Below are 24,685 nucleotides of genomic sequence, written 5' to 3' on the forward strand. Positions count from 1 at the left end.
ATTTTGAATTATGTTAACAAATTTAGATACTTTTATTAGAATAAATATAAAATAAATAAACTTGATGTCTTAAGTATTTATTTATTTTTTTTTCAATTTCTGCATAAGAAACTCTAAAAGATTGGTACCTTGCAAAGCGCCTTAAGCAAGTTATACTGTATTTATAAGCAATAATATAGAAATATTTGAAAAGAGTAATTTATCATTACAAAAAAAAATTAAGATTAAAAAAAATAAAAATATTTAAATAAAAAACATCGGTGTATTAACTGTAAATGAATGGTTCAGTTTATTTTTGGATTGCTCCTCATCTAAACGATTGACGTCGATGATTTTACTGAAAAAATAAAATAAATTTTTGTTTAAAAATTATTATACTGAAATAAATTACTAACTTTTCAATATAACTTCGTGCTCTAAATGCAGCTAAATGGGCATAATATGTAGGCGCTGGATATGCAACAGAACGAGTACAACGGACAAACATGAAACAAAGGTAAAATGTCAGATGTTCCAACTGATCTTCGGTCAAATTATTTTCATCCCATATAAGATGATACTTGGTTGGTCTGGATGTGCCCTTAATAAATAAAAATTAGATATTTAAAAAGATTATGTATCAACTTTAAAGTTATAAGATAAAATATAATAATTATAACTAACTTGAATACTAGCGTGGCTACATAAATAAAATTCAAGTTCTGTTGGATGTGTAATTTGAGTGTCCACAATTGTGCCAGGAATAATATTACCATTCTTTCCGTCCATATCACAGTTGAACTTGGGAAACATCCTTGTATGATGACGTTTCTGAACAACCAAAATTGTCACTGAAGGTTTGTAGTTTATATGGAGTCTAAGGCAAGCTCTACGAATAGCAACCAATTCATGTTCCAACAACTGCATAAATTGACCTTCGCAAACACCATCTCTAAAATAAAATATTTTCCTTGGCACGGTTTTTGTCCTTTCTTTGAATTTAAGCAACTGTATATGAACAATGTCTTCGAGATCTTGAATAATTTCTACTCTAGGAGGTTGTAAGCGCCATTCCATATTATATTGACTTCCATTAATATCATGACTAGCTGCTACCTAAGACAGTAAAACCTTATTATACAATTTTGTAAAAATATTTATAAAAACATTAATTAAGAACATAATGCATTATCAATTAATGAACTAATATGGTTATCTAAAAGTATTCTTAAAATTATTTATTATAATTTTGATTTATTGAGTTTGTTTTATACGTTATTTGTCTGTGACCTTATTAATTTAGTATAATAAGTACTTTCATAAATATCTTTTAAATCGAAAAATAAAAAATGTTTATTGAGATAATTTTTAAAGAAAAATAATTTAATTTATTATTACTAATTTTGGTAACTGGGTATTAAAACAATATACGTATTTTAATGATGATTTTTATCATTTTATTGGTATGATTTGTTTAATTTAATGTTATTTATATTTTTTTTCCATAATTAGTAAATTTTTCGATTAATACTGGTTTTAATTGGAAATTTAAGAAAAATTTAATATACATGATAAATATATAATTTTTATTATTCCGTAAAAAAAAATGAATAAATAATTATTTAACATTAAGTGTACATATGTGTTAAATCTTTTGTACATAAATCGTTTTTCTCAAATTTGTGTATTTACCGTAAAAATTGTTTTTGGCAACAGCTAGATGTAAGAATGAAATCTGATTCAATCAGAGTCCTTCTTGTGTGACATTAATTAATTCTTACTTAGAAATTTACAATAAATTGGTAATCATAATTAATTTACCATAGGTAGGTACATAGCACGGTCTCACTGACTGCCACAGTCAACGGTTACTGTAATCTTTTTCTTACGTAAACCGATAACAAACAATATCCAATTATGGAAATGCTTATCTAAATTGCAAAAATTACTTATCAAACTCTAATACAATCCGTTTACAGAGAGTTTTAAGTGACGATGTATTCTCGAATACTCTCAAAAGAACCAAAAATAATGTCAGCTTTAAAATTGCCAAATCAAAATCTAAATGTAATCTCTCCATCGATGAATCACCGTCGATTACAAAAACAAATAACATTAAACCAATTTTTGCATCAACAAATAGATTCGTCGTTCTCGACAGGGAAACAGGATAAAATAAATAATATTGAAACAAATCAAACTAAATCTGATACAAAATCAAATATAATGTAAACATGAATACGGATCAAATCAAAACAAACCAACCTCCACCCATTTTTGTCCATGGATTATTAGACTTTGCGCATTTCGTACTATTTTAATCGATCTAGTTGGAATCGAAAACTTTTTCATCAATTTAACTTCCAAAGACCTAATGATATAATCCATCAATTCCGACATATATAGATCAATCATAAGATACTTATAAGAATCTAATATCACACATTTTAAGCCTATGAAGATAAATCCTTCGCATAGTTATTCGGAATTTGCATCATCTAACTCAACAGTTGATATATAAATTGTAATTCGAGGAATTGGATGCACAGTTCGTAATGTTACAAACGTCTTACATAAAATCACAAAAATTTATCTTCCGATTTCCTTCGTTGACTTAGAACTAGCTGAAATCAGCAATGATATCTTTCATCTAAATTCAATATTTAACACAAAAATAAAAATAGAAGAACCGTATAAAAGACGTGATATTATCCAGTGTTTAAATTGCCAAGAGTAAAACTTATTATACCTATTTTTCGAGATGTGTTCGCTGTGACTTCAACCATCCAACCTCAGCTTGTACCAAGACCAACGATCAACCTCCTGTCTGTATTTTCTGTGGAGAAAATCACAATGCAAACTATCGTGGATATCAAATTCATAAAACTCTGTAAAAATTCTACTGCAGCAAATCGATTCCAAACAAAAAAAAAGTAATGTTAACTATAGTAATACTGTTAAGTGGGAACGCGATAAAAATGCTAACATCCATGAGTCTCTACCGGATTTAACAGACTCTTCGTCACTACCTCACTTAAGTCAATAACCTCCTCGATATAAATCTCAAAATAATACTTTTTAGAATAACACTGAGAATTCACATGGTAGTAAAGCAGTCCAATTATCCTCATTTATTTCTGAATTTAAACCGATAATTAATCTTCTTATATCCCTCCTCACAACAGATATGAATAAACTCGTAAAATGATGATCAGTAGTCAGTTAAATTCTAACGTATTAAACAAAGTACTATGGTATAAAACAAAATTAATCAGAATTTTTAAATTTATTACTAGAAAAACAAATTGATTTAGCAGTTATCTCGGAAACTCAATTTAAATCATGCACTTAATTACGTATTTTTCCCGAGTTTTAAGGTTTATAATATAACAGATCATCCTAATAAAACTGCTTATGCAGGATCAGCTATAAATTATAATAATATCATTTAAAATCCAGCACCAGTTACTCCCGGCTAATCAGACGCCTATTATACAGGCATCTAATATCCAAATAACATAAAACTACACACCAATTAAAATATCTTTCGTTTCTTCTTCTCTATCCTGCTATTAACTCAAAACAACTTGAAGAATTTTTTAAATCTCTTGGCTAAAAGTTTTTGTTAGTGGTGACTTCGATGTCAAACACTCTCAATAGGCCTGCATATCTGATAATACAAGAGGAAAAATAGGGCTCCATCTACTAGCCCTTACATTAAAATAGACACCCAGACATTTAAGATTTCTTTATCTCAACATTACCTAGATATTTGCAATTCTATGTTACCAATTTAAATAACCTTAGCTCTGATTACACTCCTGCAATGCTTAAATTCAACGAAGCTCCAGAACTAAATCCTATGCATCATTTTTTGGTTCAATAAAATGGAGTGAGTTCTCTGAAATTATGCAAATACCACCAACATAAAAATCTCTCTTAAATCGAAATCTGATATAGAAAACACAGTCCAAGACCTCATAACCTCGATACAATGAGCTATTTACAATTTCTTATACCCATATACCTCAAAAAGTATAAATCAAACAAATATTTAAACCTTGCCTTTTTATATGAATACATTAATTTCCAATAAACGCCGTACTCGCTCTAGATGACAAACATTTAATTACTTGACAAAAACCATCAAAATTAATATCTAAATATAAAACTGAATATTTTGAAAAAAAAAAATACCAATCCCTAAACACAAAAAACAGCTTATTTTGGAAAACAACAACAAAAAATTACTTAATATAAAACAGCAACTTCCTTCGATAACTGGCCCTTACGGAATTTCGGCTATTTCTGATAAAGAAAAAGCAAAAAAAGATAACATTTTCAAACCACATACTGATACACACCCCAACACTGAACACCCAAAAACAATTAACTTATTTATTAATAGTCCTCTTCCAATATCACTTCCTGAAAAACATATATCGTCAAGCAAAGTAAGTACTTAATAAGTAAATTAAAAGAAAAAAAATCACCAGGATATGACCGTAATACTAATAAAATTCTAAAGCATCTACCAAAAAAAACAGTTGTTTTTATAGCTTCTATGTTCCATTAATATGAAAACTATCAACAATAACTGTTATTCCCAAGCCCAACAAACTAAAAAATGAAGTCACTTTTTACAGACCTATAAACTTACTATCAACTCTCGTCAAATTATTAGAGAAAATCATAAGAACAATCATAAGACCAATACTTCAAACCTACAACATAATTCCACATTCCCAATATGGCTTCAGAACTAATCATTCCACTGTACATAAAATTCACAAACTAACTGACAAAATTTCATCTTAATATAAAAAAAAACAATACTGGCCTAGTGTTTTTTTAGATGTGGCCCAGGCGTTTGACCGGGTATGGCATAAGGGTCTATTATTTAAACTTAAATTGTCTTACCGCACCATACTACTTGATAATTCGTTCTCATTTATAAAACAGTACTTACATAATCCGGTATAGTAATTCCTTATCGTCATACTATTCTATCAAAAGTTGGAGTTTCTTAAGTAACTTTTCTCACGATCTATTTTATATTTAGGCTAACATTCTTAAAACTCCAAATACTACTAAGATCACCTATGCAAATGACACTGATATTTTTTCACCAGGAAATTTAGATTTATTAGTCGAGTGGTAATCCAATTGGAAAATTAAGATGAATCCTAATAGATCAATTTATATACCATTCACGCTAAAAAATCTATACCTCTTTTTTTCTAATTTCAAGGAATTTCGATTCCAATATTCTCAGAAGCAAAATATCTCGAAATCATATTTAACAAAAGATTGAAATCAACACATAAAATCAAAAAGTTCTTAATGGTCAACTTCACTTACTTCGATCAATTCTGAAATCAAAACTAGTTTTCCACAAAAAAATTACCATCTATAAATTCATATCAAGGCCTATTTGGGCTTATGCAATCCAAATCTGGGGATGCCAAAACCATCCCAAATACGTACCCTCCAAGCATTCCAATTCATCATTTTTCGTATTATCTCTACTACACCATGGTACGTATCAAATTCCACACTTCAAAATGAATTTAAAATAGAAACAATAAATCAAATAACCAAAAAACAATATCACTCAAAATTTCAATTTCATTTTAATCCTTTAATAGCTGAACTTGTATCTAATTCGCTTCCTAGTAACTCCCCACGCCGTCTTAAGAAAAAATGGTATCGTGATTTACTAAATGACTGATGGTTAACAAACCATTATAATTTAATTTAATTAAATAAAAAAAAAAAATATATAGCATTGGGTTCTATCACTGAATAATCTCCCTCCTCATGAGTTTCATGTTGTGTATTTATTTATGTTCAAATTTGCTTATTATACCTTGTAGCATAGATTGTAAATATTATTATTAAATAAAAAAAAAAAGTTAACATAATCATAAAAAATAAATCATGGAAAATTAAATTAATTATTTAATTTTATTTTTATTTTTATTTTCTAACTTAGAATGTAAAAGATATTGAAAGTTTAGATGTTTTAAATAAAAACAATTTGTTAAGTAATTAATACTTAAATAATAATAGATATAATTGTGATGAGTAAATTAAGCTTTATTAAGTTTTCTTTAGTAAACGCTCATATTACATGTTAAACTTAGTAAATACAATGCTTTTAAAAATTCTTGTCTTAAAATTTGTTAGATAGATAATTTATAGTTAAATAAATTGTTAAAAACATCTAATTATTTTTATCAATTCTCAAATTAAACTACTATTATAACTTAAAAAGTTATTTAAATTTACTGGAATAGTATAAAATTGAATTATACATACAGCAGCAACTGATGGATTAGAAGTCGTAGTGTCAGTAGATGGATGTGTCACATCACCTCCAAAAATAATTGCACCAACCATGCAAGGTGGACTAAATCATAAATTTTTGTTTACAAAACATAATTTAAAATATTTTTTTTTTTTAGAAGAAAAACTTTTATTAGATTCAATTTTGACTACTTAAAAATATATTAAATTAATTTGTTAGAAACACTAAAGAGAAAATAAGAACCAGCATAATTTAAATTATATTTATATTATCAAGGTAAAAAGAATATTTTTTAACACTAATTGAACACAAAATGTCTATACTAAATTATTACTAGTTAATAATCTAGTGATATAATTGAATCCAGCTTATTATCTTAATATCTTTGAATTGAGTCCGTATAGATAAAATGTCATAACTACCTATATAGCCGATGACACACAATTAGCTAATACTTACTTAATGATTAAATTACCACAAGTAAAAAATGGAGTGAATGTTTAGATATTCATCCGTAAAATAATTATTTCTCCTCAAATTTTATTTAATATTTTATTATATTCCTAAAAATAATATAAATAATATAATGTAAGTACATACTTGAAATTTCCAAATTATTATTTTCAATACCTATATTATGATAAAATTTTTAACAAATTCAAACTCTTTTTGAAATATTTATAGATATGACAAATTTTTAATTTTTTTAAGTATTTTTCTATAATTGTCGATAAAAAATTATTTTCTAATAACTATTTATTACCTATTATTTTTAATATTTTTTAATTAATTAACTCTTTATACTTATCATTACAATTAAAATAGGGACTCCATTCGAATAACCTAAGAATATTGGTTGGACTCAATTCCGATAACCCAAAAGTATTTGTGGGGCTCAATTTAATGTTATAATAATCAATTAGTAATCCTGAAAAGGTTCAATTTTTATTTTATACATGAAGATACAAGGTATAAAAAATATCACAGAGTTTATAATTTTGATTTTAATTCTTTAAAACTAATAATTCCATTTTAAATTAAAATTGGCCAACTCAAGTAAAACATATTTTAATTTAAAATATAGATCAATGGTTAAAGAATTAGGAAAATAGTTCAAATGTACTTTACTATTTTGAACAGCTTTATTGTCATCTAGTTTATTATTACCTGCTTTTATTAGCAACAGTGTGATTGATTCCATTCAATTTTGAATTTATTTTTAGAAGAAGATTGGAAGCCGAAGATAAATTCATATTAGACATAGTCTTAGATTTCAAGCATTGAGTAAGAATACCAATTTCCAATTCTGATTTTTGCTTAATAATAGCTAAAACAAAATCAAGTTAAGTTCTTGTTAAAATAATTTAATAATACATTTAATATTAGTAAAAAAAAATTGTAAATATAGTATACATCTAATATATGCTTGGTTTGAGTTAAAAGAATACATTAGTTTTTTCTTTCATAAAATCATTATTAAAAATTGATATTAATAAATAATGTTATTTACCATAAACTCCTACTTGAAAATCTGGAATGACAACAAAAACTATCTCTGTGTTACAAGCTTTTAGTTTCTTAAAGATTTTCTCAATTGTAGACTTCAATTCATCTTCTTCAAAATTCTTTGATGAAAAATTGTTTATCACAGGATCCATTGGGTTTATAGCAACATTCAAATCTTTACCACTCTTTATCAAATTCTCTTCAAAGTTTCTTAAATAAAATAAAAATTAAAGAATTAATTAAGTTTATATTAAGAAATAAAATCATAACAACTGTACTTGATGTGTGTAATACTAATTCGTTGGTCTAGATTCAACACAACCCATTTTTGAATAAATACAGCTTTAGAAAATTTATCTACTTTCCAAATACCTGCTTTTGGTTTAATTTCCTGAAAAATAAAAAAATATTTTTGTAATGCAATCGTTCTTTTATTTGTATTACTTATTTGGCAATACTAATTTTTTATGTATTATTGTTATTTCTATTAGTTGTTATCCTGAATGTATAATTCAGATAGAAATGATAAAATAATAAATATAATAAGTGTTTAAGTTACTAATTTTTGTTGTTGTTGCCATTCTATTTTATATATAAAGTGATTATAACCGTATTCAAACAATTTTGATAATTTTGGAAACTATTTAATAATTATGATTCATACTATACTATGAAACATAAATAATTAACAGAAGAAGTCTGAACACAAAACATAATATTCTACTACTCAAAAATTAAAATATTTTTCTTTCAATAAAGTTTTAGTTTGAACTAAAATGCCATGAATTTTATCATAAGATTAAAAATAAAATTAGAAAATTAGTTTTACTGTGTTAATAATAATAGACATTATAATGATGAAATCTTGAGATCCCTGAAAAAATCTTATTAAGATATATGAATAAAATATCAACCAATTTTATAAATAAATGTCTTTCTACTTCTCCTAATATTTAAAATGAAATTAAAAATATACCAATATTATTAATAATTACAATACTTAAATATTCAAATTCTTAAAATATTGGATATTCTAAAAGTAAAATAAATAGTTTTAAAATATTCAATAGGGATTAGTATTAGTGACTCAGAATTACTAATCATCAAAACATATTGTAAACAAATGATGACAACAAAAACATCACTGAGAATGAACTCAACAATTAAATAACATTAAATTGAAATTAAAATATGCATTATACAGATCAATTGACAATTTATTAACTAGCTTGTTGCGTACATCTATTTGTACAGATTAATAAATGGAGTGATAAGTAATTTCAACAAAGTTTTATGATTGTTAATGAAATATTTCTAAGTGTTTTATTGATTGAAAAAATAAACATGTCCAAAATTGCTATTAAATGACAGTATTCTTGTAGCCAGAAAAAGTATTATTACAAGCTCTATGATTCTGAGTATGATAAAAACCTGTCAGTTTGAGGACCTGCTCTCCTAACAGAAAACGCCTATCATTACTAATGTTGAAAATATAATTATCATCCACACCTATTTGTAGGATGGCTAAAAAGGCCAACAGTCTTTTTAATGTTATTATTTGTAGTATTTTTAGTAAATGATTTCTCTATAAAAATATAGTTAAAATCACATATATATACATATGTATACAAGTTATTAGTTATCACAGCTTGCTACAATTTTATTGATCAACTATCAACAAAGTTAATACCCGTTTAACTGAAAAAGATTAAAATTTACCCTATTTTCAGCATATGCCAAGAAAGGTTGATCCAAAACTCTAGCTGGTACTGAAGCAAACTGTTCTTTAATACTAATACCAAACTCTTTTAATACAGGATCTTCATCAAATCTAATGTTTCTGAAGGCGCTTTCAATAGCTTGTCGCCGTTCTACGGGAGGCCGAACTGTATTCTTCGCCATAGAATTATTTTGCTTTTCAGTTAATTTTTTCAAATTAACTTGTCCCCTTTGAACGATGCATAGCTAAAAAAATGCATTTAACAATATTACTTGAAATTTTTTTTAAATAATTTTATGTATCTCATTATGAATCTTATACTATCAAAAATATACAACTATTAAGTAATAATATATTATGATAATTATTTACTTCAATTGGAATAGCAGTTTTTTTATTAATTTTTCCAACATGTAAACAAGGTAAATTTGAATATTTAATATCATAGTTTCGTACAATCTTGTAATATTGTATTACGTTTATTGTTTGGTTGCCTTTGACAGAATCTTTGATTTCAAAACTATAAATATTATGTCATTATTACTGTTTTATCTACATAATTCTTAATTATTTGCTACTATAGTAAAAGTGAAAAATTTAAATAATTTCAAACAATTGAATTACAGTTTAATTAAAATTAATCACTTTTGATAGCAAAATAATTCTAATAATAAACAAATTATATTACTATTATTTAGTTTAAAAAAAATTAAAACTACTAAAATGGATATTTAAATATTGTTAATTTTAAAATAAAATAAGACTATATAAATTTTGGTTTTGGTCTAACATAAATGCATAAAAATTGACAAAAATATCAAAAATATGCAAAATGTAGTTCCAAATTTGAATTTGATAGTATATTATTTAAATTTAAGTTAGTAGTCATAGTGTAATATGAGGCCATTTAATTGTGTGCATTATTATGTTTTCAGGAAACCAAGTATAGTTTCCATATTCTAGGTTATTAAACAAAAACTAATAAGGATATTAAGTAATTTCTTTTATGTACAAGGTTTTTCACTATTCCATGTAATATATTTTAAATATATACTGTATGGTAATATGTATTGTATGTTGTTAATAATTTTTACTTACGTATGTTTAGAGGCACTATCAAGAAGACCGATTACATTATGGACACGTTTTGTATTAGGTTGCATTGGAACCATAAACTCAACACTTATTCCTTTAACATAATCTAATAATGTGCTGATATCCTTAGGATTCATTTCTGAATTTAGATTACAATGCATTTCATTTGTAATGTAAGTTATTAATGGTTGGTGTTTAGGAAATCCTTTGTTTGCCACTAAAATTATATTAATAAAATAAATAAATATATTTTAAGAATAGGAAAGTAGAAACAGAGATTGTATAGATATTAAAAGTACAAACTGCTTAGCTTACCTGAATACTAGACAATTAATGTATTAAAATACTTATACAAATTTTTATAAACTAATCCACAATTTAAATAAATCAAAAAAAAGTTTGGAAATAATTGAAAGCCTATTTTAGTATTCTAAATTAAATTAAAATTAATAATTACAATTCTTCAAAAATCAAAACCATGCGACATAAATTAAAAAAGATGGAAAAATAATTCTAAAGAAGGAACGTGATTTGACAATTTGAATTACAATTTCAAGTTTTTAGAAAACAAATGTTGTTTTAAGACCATCACATCACACCTGAATCTATTGTTTTCATTTTACAAATGTACATCATAGCATATTTTATAATTAAATTTAACTATTTTACTCTGTTAAATTTAAAATTGAAGTGAGTTAATCTATTATAAAATTTAGAGGTAAGATTTAGAATAATTTGTTGGTTTTTATTGATATTTTAAAAGTCTTAAATTGCTTCAAAATTAAAATATTAACAAAAGGTACTATTGATTCTAATAAGTCAGATCATTATAATTTTAAAAATGTTATTGTGAACATAAAACTAATCACTTTGAATGTTTTTAAGACTAAAACAGCATATAAGTATACTCATACTTTAAATAATATTTATCAAAAAGCTAAAAATTTTTGAAAATCTCAATCAATAAATTTCTTAAAAAGTAAAAGATATTTTTAAATACCTACTACATTCCCATCAAATGATATTATTTGTTGGACATTTCAAATGCCTATAATTGATTATTTTCGAATCACAAAAGTTAAAAACTTAAACTGTAAAAAACAATATTTTTTGTGCCTAATTATTTAGAAAAGTTCTGAGAATTTTTAATTTTGCTTTCCTCTTCTTAAATGCAAACTTTATATAATTTGTAAATGCCAAAGCTACCTTTAAAAATTAAGATTGAAGCATTTGGGTTATGAGTTATTTAGTATTTACCATCTACATTAAGATAAGGTTTCCAGCCCATAGAAGGACTTTGAAAAAATCCTTTCCATAATTCCAGTCCATCACCTAAGTCAACTGGTATATTACGCGGTAGTGGATAAAATGATCTTCCAACATTAATGAATCTGTAACACACGATTATAATTAATAATTAATTGCAATTTAATGTTTAAGAATGTATAGAGAACTGAATAAACAATGTTTGAAAATAAAACTATAAGGGGCATTATTTCAGTTTGTTTTTAGGAAAAAATATTTTCCCTTACAAGAACATAATATTTCTTATACCTCATATTATAGATTTATTAAAAAAAAAAAAATATAGTAAAAGTAATGAAATAGATATAATAAATACTCTTAAAAAACTAGTACTTTAAAGTAAGAATTTAATAAAAATTAATATTAAATGTTCACACTACTTAACTAACCTTAACGAAAATGGTCGATTTTTTAGTATGATATCCAGTGCTTGAAATGCTTCTCCTGGGGGTTGATAGGATGATCCAGATTTTAAATAATCCTGAATTTTAATCATTGGAATCCTATTAACAACTGAGGTCGAAATAGTAAATTCCACGGTTCCATCACTTTCTTCATTTAAAACCGTAATTAAATCACTTCTCTAAACATAAATAAATAATTGTATACATAGTTTTTTTTTTTTTTTTAACTATATCGTTGTATTAAGCAATAAGATATGTTTTATAAATAATCATAGATAATTAGTGGAATTTCTAAACAATAATCAATAAGTCAATAAGTTAAATAATAACATATAAACATTTTAGTAAGTTAAGATAACAATATTGTAACATACAATAGTTTTAAGCATATTGTAACTAGAGTAAGACAACAATAACATTAAACATAGGGTAAGCTAAACAATTTACTTATTATAAAAAGAGGACTGGATGACCAAGAAAGAAGTCAGTGGTGGTGATCGTGTGACTCGGTTAACATCATACGCCGAGTGTTAATAAAGTATTTTAATATATTTTTGATCGTTCATTTATTGTGTATGTTGATTTGATCATTATACGACAAAGTAGCGCCTAACTAGTAACTAGTGGCTCGTTACTCTACGATTTGTGTGTGTGTGTTTGTGTTTTTCATACGCGATTTTATTGGATTCTACAGTTGTGCCTGTGTGTGTGTTCAATGACGTGGTAAACGTTAATGTCAGAGGCACTTGCCTCTGAATTTTTTTCATATAGGAAATGGGTGGGTGGTATCTAGTTGGTGGGTCCTCAAATCGTTAATTTAATATGATACTCAATAGGTAATCAATACAGATCTGAAACATAATTTATAATTTATGTTAGTTAACCACCATTTTGGCGTCTATAATGGTGGTAGGATCCTTGGTATATTTTTCTTTGCCTTTGGAAAATTTTCAGTTTACCACGCCACTGTGTGTGTGTGTGTATGTGTTATATACACGAATTAGTTTTTCAACCAATTATTTGTGTGTGTGTCGAGTATACGAGGTTCATATTTTGTACTCTACAGTGAGGCAACTTCACTGTCTTCATTTACTGAAGTCTGCACTTTCTGGGAGCACCGCGGTCTACGTTTCATTGGTTCTCAATGAGTACTTTTTTTGTTCTATCTTTCATGTTATATACAGCAGGGCGCCGTGGCTAACTTGGTGCCTTTAAAAGGGCACTGCGGAAAAAAAGTTTGGGAACCGCTGATCTACGTGAATCGTCGTTGGATTGAGATGGTTTTTTTTTTCAACAACTCCGTGGAAATCAATCTCATTATTACAGCTTTCAACAACGGCGAGAAGATCAAGCAGCGGAATGAATACAGCGATATTATAAGTATAGATTAAATAACTGTCTCTTTTGGTCTATTGGTACATCGTTGTTAGGAAAGTTTTTTGTGGGGAGTTAATTTAAAATAAATAAAAGTTATATTAAATAAAGATAATATTGAGATTTTTTATTTAATTATTTTTTTTTTTTTTTTTTTGGAGAATAATTAACATTTGAATTAATGAACACAGGTTCCGTTATAATGATGCAGAAATTAATTAATTAATTGAAGAAGATAAAAGGAGATAAATAAAATATTAGTAATAACTAATAAGTCAATAGGTATTTTATTAAATAAAAATTTACGGATAATAAATTTAGACAAATTTGGAAAAAGTCTTACTATAAATATATGTAAAATAGGATTAAAAAGTTATAAAAATATTATTCATAGTGAGTATATACCAGCTAAGGTATATCTAAAGTATCAACATTAAAAGTCATTGGCGCATTACATATGAATACTTAGATTAAACCAAAATGTATCCGTTTATAGATGCATATAAAACAATGATTGTTATTTTTTTTAAAACGTAATTTAAAATTTAAAACGTTTTACAAATTTTAAGTTTATCACTATTCTGAATTTAAAAACTTTATTCAACTTTTACCTTTATTGCTATTCAAAATTAAAACTTGGCAAACATATTTATTCGTACTAATATAAAATATAAAATACATTTTCTGTACTAGGTAAAAAATCGTTCTACAAATAATAATTTTTAATTGTTAACATGAATACCTATATAGATTTAAGAGTAGGTATTTATAACCAAAATTAAATTAGTAATAAAATAATATAAAGTAAACGTATCTACCTATTAACTATATCAGTATAAATTATAAACACTTGACCACGATTTGACAAACGCCGACATCTAAACAATTCTGAACAAACTGAACACAATAACTGAATAGTCTAAATTTTGTTCGTAGTACAGTACAATACAATCACTATTTATTATTATTATCTATTAGTTATTGGCAATAAAAATATCCTATCAATACCTAATTATTAAACAAAAAAAATATAACAAATAAATAAATAAAATAATAATTTATAACTATTAAATATTTAATTGAAAATTAATTATTTAATTTAATAATATACTATATTTATCGTTTTCTGTTATAAGTACGTTTACAAATTTCAAATGTTATTTGTTAAATATAACATTATGATTTATAATTATTATAATCATAACATTATTACAACGTTTGCAAGCCTTGTATTAAACGATGCATTCGAATCAACTTATAGTAACGCGGATTTACAAATCAAACTTAACATACTAAAATATTTTAAAGAAAACGTGTAAATTCATATGTATAATAATTGTGTAAATATATATATATATATATTGAAGAAAAAATATGACACAGTAACTGTAAAATAAATTACCATCCAAAGCCGCTACTCAACTATAATAAACGAACAATAATATGAAAGAAAAAAAATTAATGCTAATAAAAGAACCAACACCAAGACTATAAAATTAACTATTAAATAAATAAAATATTAAAAATATTTATAAAAATTGTAATTTATAATGCATACACAAGAAATGTATAGTAATATTATGATTATATATTACAGTGAAAAAATCAAATTTATTATAGTGGATTTTGAATTTACAATGATAAATAAAAAGGACTTACTACTTGTATCTGGGGCCGTATCAAACAGTTTAGGAAAACATAAGCCGGTAAAATTACAAGGAAAACCTATTGTCTTAACCATAAATAACAAATTAAAGATGTTATAGCAACGCCAAGTAAGGCAGGTAATGCATAGTGTTGGTAGGATATTTAGGAACAAGCCGGAATTGTTAATATCTTTATTGGGGCAGCTAGAAGCAAGTCTGAAGTTCGAGGGAGAAACAACTCTGTCGACAATTTATCTCAACCAATATTTCCACACAGATAATAGTATACCAAAAATAGTTTTCTGGAATGGGACCACCGATAAAGTATTACTAGACAGATTAAAATTAAATATTAAGAAAGTGTTAAACATTACGTCGTACAGCGACGATAATGGTAATTATTTTAATTTAAAATTAACAAGACTAACAAACTTTAATACTCAGCGAACATAGGGCATCACGAAAAAAATGGGAGAATGCTAAATTTAATAAAAACTCACGATTTAATATTCAAAACAAATTTTTATTTCTTTGTTGTAAATAACTATCCTAAAATTAAGTAGAACTAATATTGTTATTAAAATAGATATATAATGTACAAATATAACAAAAAAAGGACACATTCACAAAACATACTGATGAAATAGGTATCCCTATGCTTTACCACGAACCAAGAAAATCCTTCCGGTAGTCATACAGCTCATCGTCATCACTCACATCCATAAAACTAATGTCACTAATTTCTAACTTCAAAAGGCCACTATAATATCATATGGAGGTGGCCTAATGCCGACCAAACACCCATTTTCGAAAGTTTAATGTTTATATATACATAATAAAAAAAATAATAATTACAAACTACAACATACCATAAAAAACATATTCAATAACAACATATAATATAATAAAATTCGGAACAAAAAATGAAGCAAACAAAACCTAAATAAATACTGAAGAAGAATATCAAACAAGAAATATAATAATGAGAAAATAAAAGAAGAAATGAGAACATCGGCTCAAAAACAAGGTATTTGCAAACAACGCAGAACCAACACCAACATATTTCAAATATTAGGTACAATTTTTTTTCATGAAAATATATATATACCTAATAAAATACAAACGAAAGGTGAAATTTTGCAAAAGCACCTTACGACACTGATGATTAAAATATGAGGTCATATTTTTGTAATTTTGGGGACTGCTGTATTAAGCAATAAGATGTTAGTATTTAAAAATTAGAATAGTAAAACAATCACAGATAATAAGTGGAACTTCTAAACAATAGGTAATCAATAAGTTAAATAATAGCATATAAACATGTTAGTAGGTTAAGATAACAATTTTGTGACATTTTATAGTTTTAAGCATATTAGACAACAATAACATTAAACATAGTGTAAGCTAAACAATATACTTATTATATAAAGAGAACTGGATGATCAAAAAAGAGGTTAGTGTTGGTGATCATGTGACTTGGTTACCACTATACGCTAAGTGTTAATAAATATTTATTTTAATATATTTTTGATTGTTCATTTATTGTGTACGTTGATTTGATCGGTGTATAAGATAATATACACTAAATATAAACCTAAATCAATATTTACAAACAATATGATTATATAACATCAATTATACTTAATGTTCTTAAGTAGTTATTTAATTATTGAAAATCATTGATTAAGAAATATTGTAATTTTTTAAGTAAGTCCAATAATAATTTATTAAAAAGACATTTTACCTAGATCTATCAAGAAGTTAGTAAAATAACAAATTTTCACTCAAAAATAAATATTAGCTTTGTTTATTTTAATCTATAAAACCTAAAGATAACAAACATTATCTGTATTTTTCTGTATTTAAGATTTTACAAGTTATGAGCATCATTATAACATAATATTTTAAATGTATTTTAATTTGCTTTAAAATTAACATAAAAAAATAACAAAAAAATGTCGACACTTTTGAGAGAATAACCAGCACATTATTTGTTTACTATCTTTTACCATGTGCAAGATGGCAAAGTTGAGTTCAGTTATACCAATGTTATATTGAGCTTTAATATTAAAGTAAATTGACTTGTTATCAAACTTTAAGTTAAGAGCATTACCTGTATTAGTTTCTTATTATATCTAAATTTTAAAGTAAGTAATGTACATGAAAGATATTATAATTTAAAATGCTCATATACTGCATAAACTTTCTCATATACTATCAGAAAGAAATCAAACAATAATGTTAAAAAATTACTATACTCTCGAAATTAACAAAACTGAATGTAATCTGCTTAACAGAAATTTGCATCTATGCAATTGTAAAATGACAAAAACACATACGTGGGTGATTTCTTAAAAATACATGCAAAAAACTTTCGACTTACAAAAATATAAATCAATCATTTAGAAATATTAGTTAATAATATACTAAAAATATATTTTTAATATTAAAATAATGAACTCACCCCTTTTATTTCTGTAGTAGTAAACATATTCCTCCGTCCATCAAATGCAAAATTAAGTTTTGGGTAATGTTTGATAATAAATTCTTCCAAAGCATTTCTATAAAGACAAAATATGTCATAAATAAACTAATACCCAAAACACTACTCCTATAGTGAAATATACATATATATGTTACGGGCAAGTAGATTATCAAGAAATGTTTTACATTGCTCAGTCAATGTATGCTTTGCCTGGTGTTTTTAAGCAATATATTAAAAATATTAGTTTTGCCTTGCAGGATTGCATTTTGACTGGTCCAAGTTACTTTGCCCGTAGTAAACTGGGCATTGTAACTCAATCTATAAACAAAACTTTCCATTTGAATACATTTTTTTTTTTTTTTTTATGTGTTTAACAGTTAAGATAGAGTAGATAAAGTGAGAAGGATAGGTACTATGTTACAGTCAATTTAGTATAAATAATTTATACATATTATATTTTTTGGAGTTATATACGCACTTTAATATTTATATTTTATAAAATAATTGGCATGAGAATATCAATAATTAATAAATTATAAACTGAAGAAGATTTAGAAGCGGCTATAACATTTATAAATACTGGAAATCATTGAGAAGTTAATGAAACATTGACTAAAAGAAAAATTTATAATAGAATAATTAAAATAACTGTTATAAGAACAGAGTCAGTTGTAAATTTAATAATTCAAGCATATTGGTTTACATTGCCCAACCTAAACTGGGCAATTCTAAACAGCCTGGCCAAAGTAATAATTTTGCCTACATTGCCCATCAGGCTATTTTGCCACTTTACCCACAACATATATATATATATAGTATATGTACAAACAATATTTGATCATTTATTGTTTTGTGTAAGTTTTTTTTTGTCTATAAAATACAAAAATAATTATACACACATATATAATTTAATAAATTGGAAATAAAATATAAATATATCTAACTACTAAGTATCAATCTGAGTATTTTACTTTTGTTTTAAGTATTCATTTATAATTCTGGTAAATAAAACATAATAGACAATAATTTTTGAATAAAAGATTATTAAAATTGAAAATTAAACATATTGATACTTGTTTATTATTAAATAAATTACCTAAGAAGTTTTTTTGGTAGTTCTGGTTTGAATTGTACATCTATGTGGCAGACAGTTTTTTTGAACAATTTGTCAAGTTTAAGAGGAAGATGATTCACATCAATCTCAGTTGCACGTCCTATAGTACCTCCAGTTTTAGGATTTCTTCTTTTAGGAACAAGTAATTTACTTTTGAGTATTGAAATTTGTTGTTCGAATTGTTGATTTTCTAAATTAAACATAACTATATAAGTAGTAAAACAATATTATACTTAAGCGTGATTTACTACTAAGTGATAACCTAACCTTTAGTTGGAGCTGATTGTGGAATAGCAGCCAGATCATTAAAACCTAACACAAAAATTGTAATAAATTATATTAAAAGAAAACAATACATAACATAATATTCATTGATATTATCATGATAAAATAGATAGGTATATCATAGTTCATAACTGTGATACACACAAAATAGATTAAGTCATTCATTAATAGTATCATATTATTAAAGATCAAAATTATGATTTATAGATTAATATTAAAACCTTAACACCTATTACATGATATACTTTTAATAAAATATTATTTAACAAAGAAGTTAAATAGTTTTACGAAAATGATTTGATATTACATATTTTGAAATTTGGTTATAGGATTTAAACTTTTGTATTAACAACTCTTGTATATAATTATAATTTGGTATAAAGAAAATTTGTTATATTTTGTACTAGACAAATGAAAAAAGTATAAATATAAATCACATCCCTTTAAAATATTTTATATACATCTTGTTATAAATTACAATAATTTGATAAATTACCTGAATTTAATGATCCTTGATTTTTCTTAGCATTAAAATTTGAATAATTTTGGTGAATACCAATATCATTATGATCAAAATGTAGTTTTAAATATGTTAGATATTAGAAAAAAAACAAAATACAACAATGCCAATTTATTACAAAAAGAAAGCCCCAAAGTAAAGTAACTAAACAAATTGTAGTAACAAATTTATCAGATCACAAAATATGTAATTTATTGTGAAATGACTAGGACTCAGATTTTAAAGCATAATAAATAACAAAAATAGCACAAAATTGTTTCAAAAAAGCAAAAATATCATGACTAAAAATTAACATAAATTAGTTATAAAATTGAATAAAAAAAATGAAAAATTAATTTAAATTAAAAAGAGAATTAACTACCATGTATTTTACTAGATTTGCAGTAGTGAAACTGATTACTGTCTAACAGAATGTTTTATACATAGAGAATGAATGCTAAACATCTACTTAAATGATCAATGAATACTTCATACAAGAAGTTTCATTTAAATCAAACTCATGATAATATATTTCATTTGATGTAATGCAACACAATATAAAATAATGGTTCCATACAATTTTGGAATGTTTGATATCGATATTATAGTCATACTGACCGTAGGTATTACAGGCTATTTGTAGCCAATAAAGAAAACAATAATCAATTTAACAATTTAATTCATATTCTGAGTTCTTATATTTCTTGTTAATTAAATTAAAAAATATTTTATTACTATAGAATAATAAAAATAAAAAATCAACAGCTGAAATAACTGAAAAAAGCTAAAATAAATTGGTTTATTTGGAATCAGAATAACATGAAACAAATTTATGTATAAAAATTAGATTTCTATCTCACACATGAAAAAAAAGCATATGCTTTAAAACTCGAGTCCTAGAAATGACTAATGAATATGTAATAAAATGGTAGAAGTTATAGTTCATGAGAGTAATATGTACCTACTCAGTATAATAGTTATGATAAGTAAATTCTTTAATTTTCGGTTTGATTAAGCTTAGAATTTTTAATAGTAATAATAATATAGTATTAATATTATTTAAAATAATATTCATACTATTGATTTGTAAATTAATAAAAAAAAATATTGATATCTATTATTTATGTTATACTAAATAATAATTTACTTTTTAGTTTGATAAATTTTAAAGACATACTTTCGAAATAATTATTATTTATCAAGGAGTGTTAATTTTGGGGATGGAGGGTGAATTGAGCTCATAAGATAAGTTTGTATGTATAATTTTTTTTTGTGTCAAAATTTTTTTGATAATAGTAATAAAGTGAATTAATTTTTTACTACAATTAGTGTCATAAATTCATAAAGATAAAATTTAACAAATGTATTCAATTTAGTGGTGATCTATAGACTATAATAATATCTTGTATCTTTGGAATCTAGTTTAGATAGAATTAATTAATTTATAATAGTAATTAACTAAAAAGTTAATAAAAATTTTCAACTATATGACATAGTTTCTACCTAAAAGAAAAAACAAGACAAGATTATTAAGAAACCAGGAAATTGAAAAATTCCTGGAGTAAAGTAATACAAAATACATATTAAATGCTTACAATAGACTTTAAGTTTATAATAAACTATAATATTAATATTATATATTTGTATGTTTGTTACATTATAATAGAATTTTGTCATGATATCAAAGTAATAACTAATAATATATTTATTACATTTATTTTGTTTATCATTATAAATGCAAAATGTATAACTTCTCACTAAACAAATGTATGCATATTATAGTGCATAATTAACAAGACAGTACTTGACCAAGGGGAATTATTGATTTCGCCGAAACTACCAGTTTAGGAAAAAGATTTGTATCGATTCCGCTGGTTATTAATTCCGTCGGCTACTGTTTAAATTGTTTATAATATCCACACATCGATTCTGCCCGACACTGTTTATCCCCCCCCCCTTGTATATGTATTTTAAAATATATAGCAGTGGTTCCTAAACTTTTTTTAGTTTATCTATTTGAGTTACCTAGTAGGCTGGTATCCTCCCAGTCTGGGTCTGAGTGTATCGCCATTTTTATGAATCTACATTAGTGTTGTCACACAAAAAAGGTTGAGAACCACTGAATTTGACTATACATTTTAGTTTTGAATTATAAAACTATTATAATTTTATACATTTTATTAAGAGGATATCTTAATCTTACCCGCATGTGTTGTTTCTGTCTTACACACGCACGACATAGCAAATTTTCGTTCACCGATAAACAGTAGCCGGCGGAATCAATATCCTAATAAGTAATATTATAAAAAGTAGCCGGTGGAATCAATATCCAAATATTATAAACAGTAGTCGGCGGAGACAATAAAAAGATATTATAAACAGTAGTCGGCGGAATCGATATACGCCCTGACCAATACTCATCAATAAATGTACTTTACACATGATAGCCGTACGGAAAGTATTTAGGTAATCGTAAGACATACTGATCATTGTTACGCAGTCACTCGTTGTTTGCTATAAGTTGATTAAAAAAGAAATAGAAGGAATTAACTGGAATACAATAGTTGTGTAGTAACAACATAATCATAATATAAATAAGCATACTAGATTATGATACTTTCCGAATGCACAAGTTTATGTGACCAGCTTTATAGACTAATTAATGAATCTATTAATCACTAACGTTTATACTCTAGTTTAATTGGGTACCTACCTACTTACTTTTTTAACTAAATATTTTTTTTTTTTTACCTTTTTGCTGTTTTTTTGTTCCTGGAACACCTGTTAAGAAAAATTATATTAAATTAAGACATACTTTAAAAAATTATATTTTTTTATAGTACCAGAAGATCCTTTATTTGGTTGATTGGAATTCATAATAGATATCGATTGAACAAATACAAATTTACTCTACACTACAGAGCAATTAAATAAAACACCTAAAAAACGATGGCCGTGAATCAATCAAAACAAAAACGACGCGCAATAAACGTCAAAGTAACGCTAGGTAACACAGCTATACAGCTAGTAACTACGAAAGAAAAGAATAAAAAATGACACCTAATTTTAATTTATCCTCGCCCTACGTCATAATATCATATATCATATGTTTTTATCGACACGTCGTGTAGTTTACAAATCGTATGAGCTGATAACGGTTTCAACCGATAACCATATTGGTTTTACTTGGTATCTGATTGCACAGAACGCCCTCATTAAAAAAATAAAATACATGAAATAATGCATACTATATAGTTAAAGACTATAGTCTTACAAAAATTCTTTACGACGTTGACTGCTGTTTTTACTAAAGACCAGTTTTGTCACCTAAAAATAAAATATAAAATATGAATTAACTATTTATTGGATAACGTTATCCACAGTATTTAAAAGCACTTGACAGCTAACTTGGAATCATTTTGAAGTCGACACAATGGCTGAAATTCTTTTACCTTAGAGATGAATGTTTACATCTTAAATCAAACACGCATCATAATATGATAATATCATATCTTCTATACATATAAAATTGTAAATGAAATCTTTGTAACAAGTTGGCTCCTAAACTACTTATTTAATCGTTTTTTTTTTTAATACATGCCGATATAGTAAACCAATAAACACATTCTAAACCCTTCTTATTCACATTTATAGCAGAGTTTTCGACAGAGTAGTGCAATATTACTTAGTCCATATTCATTACGTTTTATTTCAGTTTTTTTTTTTTTTTTGTAACGTTTCTTTGTTTCTTTTATTTGAACAAAAATATTGTTTACAATAAATAATAAAATGTTAACAGGATATTACATAAATTAAAGACATATAATGAGGTTAATGGTAGTTTTTAAACCTCAATTTTTTTAAAAAAAATAGTTAAGTACATCCCGAGGCCGAATAATTCAGCTAGTAGCTAGTATAGTATATAATTTAAGGTTTACATTTGCATTAATCTCATAAAAAAATATAAGACCAATTCATTTTATTTCCAAGTAAATCATCTTATATTTTCAATTTTATGAACATTCATCTTATGAAAATATACCCGAGCGAGGTACCTTAGGGCTTAGACCTTAGTTTCCTCCGTGCATTTCTAACGTTATTTTAGCGAGTTAAAAGAAGCGTAGAAAACAACATGTTGTACGGCAGGATTTTTATTGATGCACAAGAATAATATATAATTCACACACGTCGATGTAATAATCAAAATGCCTTTAATATAATGAATTATGAAAATAGTGGAATGCCAGGGCGGAGCGTTAGTCACAGGGTTTTTATTTTATACGGAGGTGAAAGAACGATAGGTACCGATGAGACGGGTGAAAATGAAAGCAAACAGGACGAAAATGTTTTTTTGGAAAGTTTCAACTGTGTGTGACTCGGGCCGTGGCGGTATAGACTGGAAAGGACGTCACAGACACTTAACAGGGCCAGCGCTACCAGGAATGAAGTATGTGACAGTAAACAATCACATTACTCTTAATCTCCACTGTTCCAACAGAACTGCTTGTTTTTACATGGACGATGTAAGAGTGATCTCCGATAGGATAGTTTCGAAGTACGATTATTACGAAGGTCAGCTTGAATCAATCCATCGAATTTAGGTAGCTAGGTTGTTTAACTGCAGCTTTTAGACCTTGTACGGACGGTCAATGACAGCATATTAAGCATAAGATCCAATGGTGCTAGAGAAGAGAGTGGCAGATCAGACAATGACCCCTAGGTAATAATCCAAGGTGGGCAAAAGTATAATTTTACCCTCCTTCCCAACCATATTCAAATTAAAACGTATGTAGCATAGTAAATTATATTTAATTGATCCGTTTACATAATTAAAATTGAAATAACTTTCAGGAATTTCATTATACTATTATTATTATTATTTATTTAATATTAATCGATTTATTATTAATTATTAAAACATAATACATAATATTGAGTTAGATATTCAAATTTCAATTTAGTA

General features: G+C 25.7%; 1 protein-coding gene across 1 annotated transcript; it reads right to left on the minus strand.

The window, feature by feature from the left end:
* Positions 1 to 130: 130 nt before the first annotated feature.
* On the minus strand, positions 131 to 22,787 carry LOC112599495 (protein argonaute-2-like). The gene is made up of 17 exons (XM_025346417.1): positions 22,566 to 22,787; positions 22,474 to 22,503; positions 19,206 to 19,250; positions 18,921 to 19,128; positions 17,804 to 17,900; positions 12,305 to 12,498; positions 11,868 to 12,001; positions 10,614 to 10,827; positions 9,888 to 10,035; positions 9,515 to 9,760; positions 8,074 to 8,186; positions 7,800 to 8,005; positions 7,457 to 7,616; positions 6,301 to 6,391; positions 664 to 1,095; positions 396 to 580; positions 131 to 337 (listed from the first exon to the last, which is right to left on the minus strand). Exons 1-17 carry the CDS (start codon positions 22,597 to 22,599, stop codon positions 244 to 246), a joined length of 2,631 nt encoding a protein of 876 aa, XP_025202202.1. The 5' UTR covers positions 22,600 to 22,787; the 3' UTR covers positions 131 to 243.
* Between the last annotated feature and the right edge of the window lie 1,898 nt (positions 22,788 to 24,685).

The sequence above is a fragment of the Melanaphis sacchari genome, unplaced genomic scaffold (genome assembly GCF_002803265.2).
Source record: "Melanaphis sacchari strain LSU unplaced genomic scaffold, SCAv2.0 Contig51_pilon_pilon, whole genome shotgun sequence".
NCBI lineage: Eukaryota > Metazoa > Arthropoda > Insecta > Hemiptera > Aphididae > Melanaphis > Melanaphis sacchari.

What these genes read in the sequence shown, in the direction of transcription:
- LOC112599495 (XM_025346417.1), bottom strand. Translation starts at nt 22,599, where the DNA reads ATGAATTCCAATCAACCAAATAAAGGATCTTCTG. An exon ending in CTACCAAAAAAACTTCTTAG is followed by an intron (nt 17,901 to 18,920) that starts GTAATTTATTTA and finishes TTGTCTTTATAG; the next exon opens with AAATGCTTTGGAAGAATTTA. An exon ending in GTAGCCACGCTAGTATTCAA is followed by an intron (nt 581 to 663) that starts GTTAGTTATAAT and finishes TTATTTATTAAG; the next exon opens with GGCACATCCAGACCAACCAA.